Genomic DNA, 16,894 nt, shown 5'->3' with positions numbered 1-16,894 from the left:
GTGTGCAGTAAGTTGATAGGCAAGTGGGGCCATGGCAATGTTGAAAGGAAGGGATGAGAGGACAGCTCCTTGTGGGGTGCGCTTGTTGAAATTGTGGAAGGGTGGGGATCGTGTGGCGCTGATGCCTCTTGTGGCGGTGCGATTGGTTACAAAGGCAGAGACATACTGAAATATGTGAGAGCCGCAGTGGATGCGCTTGATTGATGTCACAGAAGGCTCCCTTTATGTGCTGGGTAAATAGGAGGGGCTCACCGCAGGAGGGTGTGTCAGTGAGTACTTCATGCAGAAGCAGAAGAAAAACAGCAAACAGTCGGAGAAAATTTCGTGCTGATCTGTACAGCGTAGCTTGGCATTGCTCAGAGTTCCGCAAGGGATGCGACAACCTCATCGCCAAGCATGGTTTTCCGACCGATGGCGAGGAATTTCGTGCGTTGACCAGAGCCGGAGCGAACGGCATCTGGGAAGATATCGGCGAATATGCTAAGTGGCCTCTATACAAAGCAGTGTAGAACGTGGCTACCACCCAAGCCGTTTTCCATGTATCCATGTATCTCCGCTTTTGCTTTCCTCAACAACCCACTTCACCAACAAACTGCCTCGAGCCTCCCTTTATAAATAAATAGCTCATTCATTCATTCATTGAACTAAATCGCGATGGCGCAATGATCAAGGCATAGCTATAGGCTATTGCGACATGGGAAACTGGGCATGAGGTCGCGGGGCTATTGAGGTTACGGCGGCCACACTTTGATGGAAGTGAAATACCGCCGCGTTCGGGTTCGAACCCGGGTACTCCGGCCACGGCCGCCTGCATTGCGGCTCGAATGTCTGTCGAGAGTGCGACCTTTCCTGCACATAAAGCATTTGAAAATTGAAAATTGTTTTTTTGTGGAAGGGAAATGGTGCAGTATATCTGTCTCACATATCACATAGCAACAGATACCCCCGGTGACAAGGAGCCCTCGTCACATGAGTGAACACTCTTTGATCCCAGCCTCGTACAGTAGCCGAGTGCCCTAACATTAATAATAATAATAATAATAATAATAATAATAATAATAATAATAATAATAATAATAATAATAATAATAATAATAATAATAGGTTTTTGTGTGAAGGAGATGGCGCAGTATCTGTCTCGTATATCGTTGGACACCTGAACCGCGCCGTAAGGGAAGGGATAAAGAAGGGAGTGAAAGAAGAAAGGAAGAAAGAGGTGCCGTACGTAGTGGTGGGCTCCGGAATAATTTCGACCACCTGGGGATCCTTAACGTGCACTGACATCGCACAGCACACGGGCGCCTTAGCGTTTTGCCTCCATAGAAACGCAGCCGCCGCGGTCGGGTTCCGTTTTTAGAGGCAAAACGCAGGTTAATTGGAGAGACATGGGAGAGGCCTTTGCCGTGCAGTGGGCGTAGTCAGGCTGGTGTTGATGACGATGACTCCGGCTCAGTAGCCGAGCGTCCTAACCACTGAGCCACCGCGGCGGGTCAAAATGGATGCTGCCTGTTGTCATATTTCCACGCCCCTCGTCTATGCTTTTCTTTTTCGTCTCGACTCCGCGAGAAAACATGATACGCAGATAGAAGTAAAGAAAAAAATGCATGCGGCGACGCGGCGCTTATCGGTCCCCCGATTGATAGGGAGCGTCTATCACTTTCCTGTCGAGCCCCTGCACAAAGAGAGAAGAGAAAGGAGGAAAGATAGGAGTTCTGGCCTTTTCAGCGGTCTGCACAAGAGGCGGTGCAGTCTGCCAGCCTTTCTGTAGAGCTAGACAGACAGACCGAACGCGCGGACACAGCAGCCATGGGTGTTCTTTTCCGGTCTCTGCCGCTCCTCGTGCTTGTGATCTCGGCCTGCCTGGCCCGCACGCCGCTGATGCACCGAGGCCGGCCCCGCGGCCGCTTCGGCATGCTGGGAGAGCCCCGTAGTCAGCTGCGGCTGGCCTCCAAGGAGCCCCAGGAGCTGTGGTTCACCCAGCCCCGCTGTCACTTCAACCCGGCCGGCAAGGACACCTGGAAGCAGGTGCGCGCGTGCTGCCGTGGAGTCTCCACATACTTCTTTTAATTACCCTGTGTTTTTGGGTTTGGGTGCAGGTTCTCGGATGATGGGGGCAGCGATCGTCGGCTCTGATAATAATAATAATTGTTTTTTGTGGAAAGGAAATGGCGCAGTATCTGTCTCATATGTCGTTGGACACCTGAACCGCGCCGTAAGGGTAGGAATAAAGGAGGGAGTGAAAGAAGAAAGGAAGAAAGAGGTGCCGTAGTGGAGGGCTTTGGAATGATTTCGACCGCCTGGGGATCGTTAACGTGCACTGACATCGCACAGCACACGGGCGCGCCTTTTGCGTTTTTCCTCCATAAAAGCGCAGCCGCCGCGGTCGGGTTTGAGCCCGGGAACTCCGGATCAGTAGTTGGATCAGTTTTTGGGGAAAGCAAATGGCGCAGTACCTGTCTCACATATCGGCCGACACCTGAACCGCACCGTAAGGGAAAGGATAAAGGAAGGACTAAGAAACGTTCGTTAAAATTATTCTGGAGCCTCCACTACGGCACGTCTTTCTTTCTTTCTTCTTTCACTCCCTCCTTTATACCTTCCCTTACGGCGCGGTTCAGGTGTCCACCGATATGCGAGACAGATACTGCACCATTTCCTTTCCCTGAAAAAACAATTTTCAATTTTTCCTTTAACATGCACTGACATCGCATAGCACACGGGCGCCTTAGCGCTTCGCCTCCATCGAAACGCGGCCGCCACGGTCGGAACGCGGGAATTCCAGGTCAGTAGCCGAGCGCCCTTACCACTGAGCCACCGCGGCGGGTGCTCTGCCAAACATTGTTACGTTTTTTGAGGGTGTTGTGCCCGCGTGATAGCTTATATGACTTTGTCATATGCTAGAGTGCGTACTTGGCATTTCAACTCAGCTTTTTTTCTCTCCTTCCTTTTCATATTCCTCTCCTCGTTCTTCCAGTGCAGGGTGACAAACCCGTACATTCTTCTAGTAAATCTCTCCGCCTTTCTTAGCGCCATAGCCCCACCGCGGTGGCTTAGTAGTGGTTATTATAGGGCTCTCGGCTACTGAGCCAGATGACCCTGGTTCAATACCTGCGTGGCGGCTGTGTTTAGTTAACTCAAAAGGCGCCCGTGTGCTGCGTAATGTCATCGCGCGTTAAAGAGCCCCAGGTGCCCTATATTAATCCAGAGCACTCCATTAAAGTGTCCCTCAAAGCCCATGTGTCGCTTCGGGATGTTAAACTTTACAATTTACAATTTACTTTCTTACCGCTTCCCATTTCTCTCTATCTCTTGGCCGCAGAACCGCCGAGGTGGAGTGTGAAATTAGGAATAGTCTACGGAGTCCTCCAATACAGCGCATCTTCGTTCCTTGTTGCACTCCCTTCATTTTTTATCCTCCGGCGCGGTTTAGGAGTCCACTGACAGTTACCGCGCATTTTCGTGCCATGACGTCGGCCTGCATACGCAGTCAAGCAGTGCAGCTGTCCCCAGGAAATGAAATTGTGGGGAGTGGGGTACAAGTTTCTATGAGGGGAGGGGACGTGTTAGGGTAGAGGAAAAGCGGTAGTCAGGTTTGGTAGTGATTAGTGTTAAAAAGAAACGACACAAATTAAACGGGTGACTCTATAAAAAAAAGTGGTTGTGCGCAACCATCCTAGGATGTGTGTAGAAAAATCACTGCTGCGCAGTCAATGAAAATCCAAGCCTTAACATTTGCAGTAACGAGCGTTAATACTTGTGAAAAGATCCCATACGTTATTTTATGGAACTCTTTAGCGGTAATCATCGCCATTTCATTCGGGACGTTTATTAAGTAGTAAACTGAATTGGTTTTAAATGCATTCACCTTGGCACGATCGAGCGGCCATGACCTTGGCATTTCCTTGATCGGCGTCCACTGTGTCTCGGTACACATGACCTTCACATTTTCAGTTCGAATCATTCAGCGCGCCGCATGGTGAATGCGTTTTCTCATGCGCACCCGCCGCTTCCTTGCACACCTTTTCTTATTTATTTATTTACAATACCCTCAATCGCCGAAGCATTGCAGAGGGGAGTGGGGTGAACATTTGCAGTGGACATTTGTGACGAATCTTGGTTGAAGAGGAGCAAGTTGTATATAGCAGGTTATAGGAGAAAACAGTATTAGTAACCAAATTGCAAAAACATTAGAGTAAACAGTAACAAACCATTAAAAGCCCGACATAATATTAGCAACAAACAACTAAAAATGAAAAAAAATGTAGATAACAAAACAGACAGCTAAAATTGGTTCTTTCATGAGTACGAAGGCATAAGGGAAGACAGCCATGAAAAAAGAGGAAAAAAATTCAAAGCCTACTACTTAAGCATATAATTTTTATGACGTTACATGATTTCAAAGAAGTTCAAAATGTCATGGCTTCATTTGAGCATTATAAATGAAAAATTGTTGCAACACTTAGGCCACGTCACCAGCAAACATAAAAGCGGAGAAAGCTTTCCTGAAAAGGGCATAATCATTGATGCATGCGATATCAGCCTGGAGGTGGTTCCAATCGCCGCATGTATACCTGGTAAAGATGAGTAAGAAAATGTGTATGTGTTACAACGAATATATCCAACCTTGTGTTTGTGGTCGACTCGTGACGAGCGAGAAGCGGGTTCTAGAATGAGCTGCTCTCTTGAAGTTGAATGATGGTATACTTTGAAAAAGAGGCATAAACGAAAGAAATTTCTACGCAGAGACAAACAGGGTAGTGAAAGACTTCTTCATACTTGTTACGCTAGATGTGCGATGAAAGTTAGATAAAATGAAACGAGCCGCATTGTTCTGTACAAGCTCAATGGACTGACACAATTTAGCTTGGTTAGGGTCCCATATGGAAGCGGCGTATTCTAGTTTGGATCGTACAAGTGTCTTATAAAGGAGTATTTTTTAATGAAACTGAGGCCTTGCTGTAATTTCGACGCAGATACCCGAGTATGCGATTAGCGTTGCAAATTATTAATTTAGTGTGCGGTTGCCACGATAATGTTGAGGTTATGAGCAAACCTAAGTACCCATATGACATGGCTTCCAGTTCAGTGTTATTTAGGTGGTACTTTGGAGTATGAGTGGAGCGACGTGATACATGCATTAATTTGCATTTTTTGGTGTTAAGCTCCATTTTCCACATTTTACACCAATTTGCAATGCTGTCAATGTCCGACTGTAAAATTTCTATATCAGCTTCGCTGCAAACTTCCCGATAAACAACGCAGTTGTCAGCGTAAAGATGCACGGAAGATGTCACATAATTAGGAAGGCCTTTAACAAATATGAGGAATAGCAACGGGCCTAAAACAGAACCCTGAGGGACCCCAGATGTTACATTAGTTAGGTTTGAATCGAAGCCGTCAAGTGTTACGTATTGACAGCGGTTAGTAAGAAAACTCTCAATCCAAAAAAGAAGTTTATGGTCTAAATTCAAAAGAGACAGCTTAAACATTAGTAGCTTATGGTTAACCTTATCAAAAGCTTTCGAGAAGTCAAGGAAAATGATATCGATATCGGAGTGTTTGTCAAGAATAGCATGCAAACGATGTGCAAAGACCAGCAACTGCGTTTCGCAGGAAAATGAACGTCTGAAGCCATGTTGCGCCTGTGTGAAAAATGAGTTCTCTTCCAAGAAGTTGAAGATATGCGAATACAGCACGTGCTCCAACATTTTGCAAGGAATGCTTGTTAATGATATGGGTCTGTAATTAAGAGGTGAATGTCTGTTACCTGATTTGTACAACAGAACCACCTTCCTGGTATTCCATTGCAAGGATAGTTCACCGCATTCAAGAGACTGCTGAAAAATTTTTGCCAAAAAAATAGATGACCACACTTTTGTTTGCTTCAGAAATTTTGAATTTATATCATCAGGCCCTGAAGAGGATGAGATTTTCAAGGCACGAATTACTTTTGCGATGCCACCCGGATCAATGATTACTGGGAACATCGGAGAACACTTGAAATCTGGAAAATCATCCGGAACATATTCTGCAGACACGGACGAAAAAGCATTCAAAAATACAGAGTTCAGAACACAAGGGGACTCGTCAGGCGTAATTGGCTCTCCAGAATCATCGTGAAGACAAATTGCTCTATTATCTTTCATGTTAACAGTGGACCAAAACTTCTTTGGATTGTTTATTAACGTGTTTGGCAACGTGCTCTTAAAGAAGTGATCCTTGGCATCCAGGATTGCATCAGCGTACTGTTTTGAAACTGAGAAGTAGGCATCCCATCCATTATGCGTGTTACGAGCTTTAGCTAGACGAAACAGCCTATTTTTCTTGTTAGAAATGCGGGCGAGTGTTCTACTATACCACGGGGCTCTAGCGTTGCTCCTAATGCATCGTAATGGAATGAATGTGTTGCAGAGCTCAGTAACCTGCGCGGCAAACAAATTCCAGTTTTGCTGTACAGAACGCAGTTCAAAATCTTTTGCGTACGTGTCCCAGTATCGACAAAGGTTCTCATTAATAGCGTATAAGTTATGCGCTTCCTTCCGCACTGCACACAAGGCGGCAAGGTGAAGTCAATTTAATACACTTCCCTTGCAATCCTTAGCGCCCATTACCTTGCCCTTCATACGTGATGTGTAGCTGTACTGGAGGCCCTAAAAATGCTAAGCGTTTTTGAGTGATACCAGAAAGAGCCAATTTTTTCCTTACAGCATTTACATTAAGATATACATTATTTTTGTAGATATTTTTTTTTATTTTTCCAGTGTTCATGAAAACTTATATAATACCGCTTATTGTAATAGGGTTTGTCCTTTTCATGCACACATGCAGAGGTGAAAAGCATCGCCGTCATTATCACTGCATTGTATTGCTTTATTCAGTTGCTGGTACTTTGCAAATATTTATTGTTGCGGTTTTTATTCAATAGTTTCAATGTTACACTTAATGCTATTTTTTTTAATTTTCTGCTCACTTGTTGGATGCACCGTGGCACTGTGTGCGTATTACCGCGAGCCTGTGTTCCCAGCAAAAATAAGCATAGCGGAAAACATGCAGCTGGCGCTCTGGAAGAGGAGGTTTTTTTTTGTAGCATGGTTATGACGTGGCCTGGAAGTGAATAATGCTCCCAATATGTGCTCTCACGTACAAAATACATATTTGACAAGCAGTTTAGCTCCATATCATGTTTACAACCGCGAATCATTTAAAAGTACCTATCTGCTCCCGCGGATAAAAGAAGCTGGTGTGTATCTTTGCGACAAGCCGCTCAAGTCAACTTTTTAAGTCAGAAAAAAAAGGAGAAAACCTAGACGTAGCCTGTTGATAGGGGAAGTAGAAAGCCAGAGGAAATCGCACAGAAAGGTAGAACGCACAACAAGGCACTCCGCAGCCTCGATTCCCCCTCCGTCAAAGCCCTAACCGACTACTTCAACGATTGCTGGCTGCGCGGCGCCCTCCCACCTCACTGGAAAGACGCAAAAGTAGTCTTTATTCCCAAATCCGGCAAACCATGTGCACTTCTCCCCGCTAACCTCCGTCCCATCTCTCTTACGTCGTGCGTGGACAAGCTCATGGAGCACGTTCTCCAGACCCGGCTCAGCCGGTATTTGGAGAACAACAACCTTGTGCCTTCGTGCATATTTGGTTTTCGTCCGGGCTTATCCACCCAGGACTTCTTTCTACAACTCAAGCACCGCATCCTTGACTCCCCCGCGGACGACCCCAAGGCTATCCTCGGCGTCGACGTAACAAAAGCTTTCGACAACGTTACAAGCGCAGCCATCCTAGAAGGCCTGCACGCCTTAGGCGCAGGCCCGCGGATGCACAATTACGTCCGCGATTTCCTCTCCGAACGCACAGCCACACTCACCATGGGCGACCGCCGGCTGTCCGGTGTCTCACTGGGAGCACGGGGATCTCCCCAGGGTGCTGTACTGTCTCCTATCCTCTTTAACATAGCCCCTCTTCAACTCGCCCAAATATCCGGCGTACATTTCAGCCTCTATGCTGACGACATGACTGTCTGGGCTAATCGAGGCAGTGATGCCGACATGGAACACAACCCATAGTCGGTCCTCGACATCATCGACTCGTACGCTCGCGCGCGCGGCCTAGCCTCCTCTTTTTCTACCACCCCAGGCCGCACGACCCCCAACCCTCCCATCTCACTCACTGTAGGGAACCACCCCATTCCCCTGGTCTCAAAGATTCGCATCCTGGGCCTCGTCCTTCACTCCTACGGAGCGCATGGCAATGCCATCCAATGTCAATGACTGCTACTGCTATTGCTGTCATGAAGAATGAAAAGGAAAGTGCACGGACCTGCCCACTGGCTCAAGCTGAGCCAAAAGCGCTGCCACGTGCTGAAAATAGGAGAGTCGAAAGATAGAAGAGGAAAAATTAGGAAAGACGCGCGCGCGCTAATACCATGTCACGTGCCGATCCCGAAGGCAGTGCAATACCGGGCCAAACCGTGCCGGAGTGCTGCAAGCACCCCGCCATATTTCCAAATATAAATTTAATATATTGGGTCCAAATGAGACCCGTAGCAGATATTAAATCAGAACCAACCAACCAACCTCCATCCAAACTCTCCACCCATCCATCCATCCCATCCAAACTCTCCAGACCCAAGTCCAGCAAGCCACCCCTCTCATTCGGCGCGTGGCGAACCGGCGCGCGGGTCTGCGAGAGCGAAACACTCTCCGCCTCACTCAAGCCTACGTCACGAGCCGCATGGCGTACTCATTCCCCTACCTCCCCCTAACGCGCCCGTAACGCGCCCGTGCGCATGGTGGAAGGACGCGTGCGCATGCGAAAAAAAAAAAAAACGATCGTACAGCAGCCTTAAAGCAGGAGCGGGACCGCATCAACGCCCTCCTCAGGAGCTGCACGAAGGTCACCCTCCGCCTACCTTCCAGCACCTCTACTGCCCGGCTCCTCAACCTCGGTACCCACAACACGTTTGAGGAGCTGGCAGAACAGCACAGCTGACCCGCCTGTCGTGTACCGCGGCAGGCCGCACTCTACTCTGTCAGCTAGGCATCGCCCCGATCACCCTTCCTAACGAGGGGGTTCCCCTACCTCCAGACCTACGCAGTCCATCTCATCATCCTTCCAATCCCTAAGAACATGCACCCCGAGCACGGCGGAGAACGCAGGGCAGCCCGTACCAAAGCCCTGCACAAGCTCTACGGCAACAGTCCCGAGGTAGCCTACGTGGAGCGGCAGCGTACTCGGCGGGCTCCCGCATGGTTTTCGCTGTCGCTAATATCAGGCCAGATTAATCGCATCAGGATCCGTCACCACAGACTCATCGGAAATTGCAGAGGAAGCGGCCATTGCACTCGCTCTCACCTCCACCTCTGCCACCAAAATTCTCTCCGACTCAAAATCCGCCCTATCCAAATTCGCCAAAGTTCTGATATCCCGCACCGCGGCTCGGCTTCTACGCTTCTGGCATCCCACCCAACCCGTAACCCATAACTGGACACCCACACACGCAGGCTTCCCGGGTAACGAGGAGGTCCACTCCCTCGCCCGAGGTCTCACTCAGTTCCGGGCTGGAGTTGGACCTCCTCCACCATCCCAGGAGCGTCTGTTTACGTTCAAAGATATTCTTACCTATATACTACCGAGTTACCCAGCGCGTTTACTCACCATCGGCTCCCTCCCTAACCTTAACCCAGGCCTCCCACTGGCGTCGACTCCAGACCCGAACTGCTCCCTACTCTATTCTCCTTCATGCCCACTACCCCGATCAATCCCTATCTTACTGTAATCTCTGCGGGAAACCGGGAGAGTTTCTTCACGTCCTCCTCACATGTCCTACCTTCCCACACCCTCCACCCCCAATGACCAGCGCCGGATAATTACTGACGTCCTGAAGCGGATAGCCCTCCAAGGGCTGTCTTTGCCATGTAAGGGCAGCCCCCTAAGGGTTGCCTCGTGCCATGTTAGGGGTTCCCCCCCCCCCCTCTCTGTATTGCTTGGCAATAAATATTTCCACCACCACCGCCTTTCTATTCACTCGAGGACAAAGGTGGGAAGTGCACGCGCATTTCTTTTTTTTCTTTTCAAAGCTGCGAGTCGGCAATGACGCAAGTGCTAATGTCAGTGCTGAAATTCAGCAGTTAAACTGCAACGCGATACCGAGACCGTCTAGCCAGCGCGTGACCTCCGTTAAGCAGCTGTTATCCGTGACCCGACTACTCTGCACGTGGACGTGTGTTTGTGCTAATGCGATCCCAGTACATACAACTGCAAATAGTAATCATCTTCACTATCCTTTCTTACTAAATTCCTGTCTTTATTTCATCATTTCTATGGCCCTCGCTGGCCCTTTGATATAAATTACATTGGTTTTGGGGGAAAAGAAATGGCGCTGTAATAATAATAATAATAATAATAATAATAATAATAATAATAATAATAATAATAATAATAATAATAATAATAATAATAATAATAATAATAATAATTGGTTTTTTGGGGAAGGAAATGGCGCAGTATCTGTCTCATATATCGTTGGACACCTGAACCGCGCCTTAAGGGAAGGAATAAAGGAGGGAGTGAAAGAAGAAAGGAAGAAAGAGGTGCCGTAGTGGAGGCCTCCAGAATAATTTAGACCACCTGGGGATCTTTAACGTGCACTGACATCGCACAGCACACGGGCGCCTTAGCGTTTTTTCCTCATAAAAACGCAGCCGCCGCGGTCGGGTTCGAACCCGGGAACTCCGGATCAGTAGCCGAGCGCTCTAACCACTGAGCCACCGCGGCGGGTGAAATGGCGCAGTAGCTGTCTCACATCGCGGCCGACACCTGAACCGCGCCCTAATTAAGGGAATTATAAAGGAGGGACTGGGAGAAGAGAGAGGTGCCGTAGTGGAGGGCTCCGGAATAATTTCGACCACCTGGGGATCTTTAACGTGCACTGACATCGCACAGCACATGAACGCCTCTGCGTTTCATCTCCATCGAAACGCTATACCGCCGCGGTCGGTTTCGAACCCGGGTACAGCGGATCTGTGGCCGAGCGCCCTAGTTCACCGCGACGGGTGAACTATTCGCTCGGCTCGGAACGCGGGTCACGTGCTCGTGTGTTCCCTTTAATGCTGGGCCGGGCTGTACAAACCGGTTACGTTGGTATGCGTTCGGTTGCTAGCGCAAACACATCTCAGAGAGACATGTGGTACATTTGGCGTGACGGAACGTTGTTTACCGACGCAGCGGTACTTTGTGAGCGACGAGTTCTACCGGCCCGGCGGCCCCGTGTTCCTGCTGTTCGGCGGCGAGGGCGCGGCGTCGGCCAAGTGGCTCACGGCGCCCACGCACGTCATGCTGCTCGCCAAGAAGTACGGCGCACTCGTCTTCCAGCTGGAGCACCGCTTCTACGGCCTCAGCCGGCCAACCCCGTGAGCTTTCCCCTCGCTTCTGCTGCGTACAATATAACAGGCAACTCGTAGCGGTGCCAGAATGGATAACTCCCGCCGGGCCTCTTTGCTGTTTGTGAATATACCTGTATAGTATGAAAAACAGATGACAAAGTGTTCACGTAACTCCAAGTGCCATTGCATTTCGGCGCCAGTTGCTGCAGAGTGAACGGTAATTGGGATGCGTGCAGCGATAAACTGCTATCGACATTTTCCAGCTGATGACGATATAGTGGTCTAGTAATTAGCTTTTCAGGCCACATATCCTTGCATTGGAAAGCAGTGTGCCCCGATTTTCACTGCTAATAAAAGAGTTTCACAGTATATGTGGGGAAAACATCAATTATTTAAATCGGAAAACTTCGTCCTTATATAAGCCACATTCCAGTCATATCTTCACTTCTGTGAGCGGCTTATTCTTTCATGGAGCTAAGGCAAGGATTAATGTTGTTTGTGCAGTTGGTACCTTATATAGAGTATAATATAATATGCAGTATTACTGTAGTATACAGCCTTCGCGCTTTACTCTTCTGAGTCGAACCAAATATGTCGTCACCCCGGTGGTATAGTCGTGTGATGCTTTCCTGTATCTCACAGAAGTTATCACGCAATTTTATGTCATTGAAACGGTCTCTAAGCCATGCAACGACGATCATGTCACCCCTTTGAGCGCTATATAAAGCACGCTATCGCGGTCCCATGACCGTTTTTTGTTTTCAAAATTTTATATTTGATGGGCATATTGTCGACACAAGGAAATGGACCTTGGTTCAGCAAGAAATATGTAATTTTCTTGAAAAAAAAAACACGTATCTATCAAAAGAGATGGAAAACGCCGCTTTTGCGGTCGCCACCACATTTCTCCAGATGGGCAGCGCACCCCCAGTCTCCGACTGCTAGCACTCGATCAGATAAGATTTCTGACAAAGGCTTCAACTCTAGGGTGTTGTTAATGCAAAGCTAAGTGAGGCAGAGCTAGTTGGCTTTGTAGCCAGTCGTAAAGCAAGTCGGTGACTGTCGATCCCTCTTCATGAGCATGATTAGAATTGAAACAGACTATGCAGAAACTTTTTTTAATGCAACTTATCACTGTGTGTGTCCTGGCTACGGCGACCGAATTTCGATGGAGGCGAAATTCTAGAGGCCCGTGTACTGTGCGGTGGTCGAAAAAGCCAGGTGGTAGAAATTTCTGGAGCCCTTCACTACGCGGCGTCCCTCATAGTCTCTTTGGGACGTTAAACTCCCGTAAACCAAACATCTTATAAAGCTGCCCATTTTAATTCAAATTTTATATGCATTAAAAGATAAACCTTTGAACAGTGCTAAATAAAAATATGAAGAAAAATAAAATTTAACATTTAAAAACTTTAAATTAATAACAAACAAGACAAACTCGAAGTCCTCTGCTGCCATTAGCGAGACCTGAAGAGAATGCGCGAAATAGGACCTTCAACGTATTAAAAACGGCACTAACAAGCAGAAACATGCTTCCAAGGTATTTTTGAGATTGTGCCATTGTGCTAAGGGAAGTGCGACTACATTAACTCAGTTCGAAGTCTAATTCGTGACCGTTAGTGTTTTCTAGCGGACAATATCCACTAATGGTAACTTAACAAAATATTGTCTGAATTAAGCATTTAATTTTAGAATTTAAAGCAATATAATGCCACACTTTAGTGCTGGCCTAGAATTACCAGGTTCTATAGGTCTTTCAGAGAAATTTTAAGGAGAATCGGCTGTATTCTTTTTTTAGTCTGAATTAAAGTTCGTCATTTTTCGAAATTTTTGGTTTACAAAATTTTCAACACCGAATTAAGAAAAAGCTCACCCGTCCAGAAGTACAGATTTTTCTCTGGCGATAGTAGAAAGCACTGATAAATACTGAGAAAAAAATTTCAGGCCCGAGTTCTCAATCTTTCTTCTCCCATTATCGTCCTAAAAAGTGCCCTTCTTGACTCTCTTCTAAGTTTTTGAACTATGTTTGCGATTTTGTTCCGCCAAATTATATGCACCAAAAATATTGTTGCACGGCTGCCAACAGAAGAGTTTCACTGCAAAAATGTTCAGGTTGCCCAAAATTTTAGTTGTCTTTCTGCCGGAGCCAAAATTGCGATGTTGCGAAATTGCAAAAGCAACTTTTTGGCCTGTTGTAATATACTGTTTTATTTTTCACAAGAAAGCTAAGCATTTCTTGCAAAACCAAGATCCATTCCCTTGTTTCAACACATTTGCTCATCCCGTATAAAAATTTAATTGAGAACAAAAATGATCATGGGACCCATATATTGAAAAGAAAGTTATATAATGATGATTGTGATGATAATGATCGGTGTTTTACTGAAAATCGGCTACTTTGCTTCTTCTGCTTATAAGAAATATCACACACGTGTGCGTGCAGGCCGAGAGGCTCATCGCCTACAGCCATGCACTTGCGACGAAAACGGGCCTCATGTAACTCCGCCGAGCACGAAGACAATGGGCACTTGAACTGCTTGGGCGAGCGATCAGTGCGATCGCCGGACCAGTGTCGTCAAGTGCGTTCGTACGCTAGTGAATGCTGTCACATGACGCCCCAGGCTTGGAACAATGCTTTAGCCAATATCTACGAGCTTTGTATGCGTCCCGGGATCGTATCACTTTCACGCGACAGATTGGTCCAGATACGGCCGCTCCTTTCTTTTTTGGAGGCTCTCAGGCTGCTGCCATTCCATTGTCACCAACTTATCTGTGCTGGTGCCCATAACGAACAGCTGACATAGCAGCCACGTGGGTTCGAAACAAGTTTTAAAGAACACACACAGGCAGTGACAGTAAAAACGCAACCAAGCAAGAACACAAGGACCGACAGTCAGATGAAGCAAGAGCGTGCAGTGAAAACGAACATTGTCAACCGTTCGCAGCCGCCTCGCTTAACACTTATTTTTGACGTAAGAAGCCGGACAGCCTACATTCCGCACGTCTTCATGCACCTGTGATATTTTCTTGCGAATTCGATTCTATTTTAAAAATAACGAAATTTTGTTATAATTTTATAACTTTCTCTCGTTCTGTCTTTTAAAGTTAAAATGTGCCTGCTTTGAAAATTGAAGCTCTAAGGTGAAAGTAAGGTTACTACAGCCAAAAGCAAATTGAAATTGTAAAAACTGAGATAGGGATTTGTTTGCCCATGAGGCTCTGCATACACACTGTCGTGCCATTAGCGGAAGGTAAAAAGCCCACACGTTTGCACGTGCGCCTCCTGTATCCTGTAAAGGAAAAAAACCTTGCAAAGTAATGACGTTATAAAGCAAAATGTATAATCACTCATCATCATCAACATCATCATTTATTGATCCCTTAAGGACCCTTCACAGGGTATTATATAGGGGGGGGGGGGGGGGGGCGACGTACGTAGGACAATACAAGAACACAGTCAAAGAGGTTGAAAAAAAAGAACACATCTAGAACAAATCGAAAAACATGGTGCCGAAATTTTTAAAGCTTGATATCTTGCTTTGTACATCCTCGTTCATTTGGAAAACCCGGAAAGAGCTACCTTTTTCTGATTAGAAGGTAGCTGAAGTCGCATACAAATTAGGTCTGCAGTGACCGCCACACAAAATTCCTCCCTGACAAACATACCCAGAAATCCTGGATAAGCGATCTTTTTCAACGGGAATTTGTTCACGAGCACAATTCTTTCCCATATCGTAAGACTGCATCATAACAATAAATATACCCGCAGATCCTTCCTCGGGACGCTTGTAGTTTTATGCTATCTATTGCCAAAACAAACCTCATACGTTTTCTTTAGCAGTCTTTACTCGGTACGAGCGCAGGGCAAAGTTTAAAAGCAAGATTTTGCTACGCATCAGAAGTATAAATGTGCGCTGAACTAAGTTAGTCAGACAAAAAACTGCTGCAAATCCGTTCAGAGGTGTATACGTAACGCGTATACAAGTAATTTATTACTGTATCTATAGAGTAATCTATCATTTTTAATGTGTTACGTGCATTTCTGAACCTTAGTAGCCGACAAATCACATTTAAAAATTTTTGTAATTGATTGATCATTTTTTCAAACTGTAACGTTCCGAGTAGTTTATTATTTTTTTCTGTAACTGATTACTGGTAATCGGCAACTTAAAAAAAAACAAGTTGTAACCAACGGCACTATTTCAAGAACCTAAACTTGACGGCAAGCACTAGCAGCAGGGGTGTACCCATAGTGACAGAGCGGCAACGGACCGGCAACGGAGAAGCATCGGGCGCGATCACATACGGCAGCGCCCGCCCATGGGCCTATCCCCAGGAATATTACGTGACCGCCCTGAACGGACCGACACCCTCTCACATGGCGCCGCAACTTACCTCCCACTACATTTATTTCAGCGGCTTTCACATAGAAGCCGGGGATATGGACGTTGCCAACCTGATTGCCACTATATTGTTGCTCGCTGGACTGCTTTTAAGGCGGAAGCTTTACTGACCTAGCGGCGCCGATTTCACCGTGGGCTACAGTTTGACCTTGAACGTTGTTGCTGCGCCGCTGCCATAGCAACGCATCACGTGACTTCACCGCGCCGCCGAGTCTTCGCCGTCGCTGCGCCTGGGCTCCACAGCCGCGGAACGACTGCTGCTGACCACGTGATCTAGCCAAGCAGACGCGGCTTGGCGTCTGTAACGTTGAGTGTGTTCCGCACACTGGATGGGCAGCGCGCCCACCCTGCCAGGTGGCAGCTAATGGTTGATCGCGAGAGGTTGGTCACCCAATTAACGCTGCGGCATATTGCTGAAATGCCGCATGTCTGCCACAACGTTGTCAGCGCTGATGTGTGATGTCCACATCTCTCTCTCACTACCGCCGCGTACCTCAAAGCGAGATTGAGGTGTCCACTGACCCAGGGAGCCAGTTATGCGCCCTTCCTTTCATCAAAATCGTCAGCGTATAGAACGTTGTCAACGCCAATGAACACAATGAACGCCGACAGCATTCGCATGCTTTGTATATCCTCGATAAGCTGAGCTAACGAAATCGGTTTTTGTAGCAAGAGCTACACTTAGCTACTATGGGATACTAGCAGAACATTTCGCGGTGGCCGGGAGAGGCCAATTGTGCGCATGCGCCGTTACCATGGCAACCGGAGAAGTGCTGCGTGCGCTTCGCCGTCGGAGCCGCGCTTACGTCACGCGGATGAGGAGTTGTGCGCCGATACCATGGTAACCAGATAGACCCCACAGGTGCGCCGCGCGCTTCGTCGCTGTTTCGCCGCACGCCGTTCTATCACCCGAACCGCGCGTCGCATGCGCAGCATTGCGTATAAAAGGCGGAGATCTAATGGGCGGCTGTATCACAACGTTTGACATGGATGCAGAGAAGGAGAGTCCAGCCGCTGCTAAACGGCGGTACAGACAAGAGAAGATTAACTTTTCCGATCCTGAGGTTGTCGCCTGGCCGTTGGCTACTCAACAAAGAGAGAATGAGC

At 47.3% G+C, this 16,894-nt stretch overlaps 1 protein-coding gene across 1 annotated transcript in view; it reads left to right on the top strand.

Moving 5' to 3' along the window:
- Positions 1 to 1,690: 1,690 nt before the first annotated feature.
- Positions 1,691 to 16,894, top strand: part of LOC144125350 (putative serine protease K12H4.7) — a 29,137-nt gene continuing 13,933 nt past the window's right edge. Inside the window, exons 1-2 of the mRNA XM_077658655.1 lie at positions 1,691 to 2,025; positions 11,227 to 11,411. Of these exons, the coding sequence (XP_077514781.1) occupies positions 1,807 to 2,025; positions 11,227 to 11,411 (404 nt within the window). The 5' untranslated portion in view covers positions 1,691 to 1,806. The remainder of the gene's footprint in view (positions 2,026 to 11,226; positions 11,412 to 16,894) is intronic.

Source organism: Amblyomma americanum, chromosome 3 (genome assembly GCF_052857255.1).
Source record: "Amblyomma americanum isolate KBUSLIRL-KWMA chromosome 3, ASM5285725v1, whole genome shotgun sequence".
Taxonomy (NCBI): domain Eukaryota; kingdom Metazoa; phylum Arthropoda; class Arachnida; order Ixodida; family Ixodidae; genus Amblyomma; species Amblyomma americanum.
Note: the sequence above shows the minus strand (reverse complement) of the source record. Positions and strands in the feature narration are given on the sequence as shown.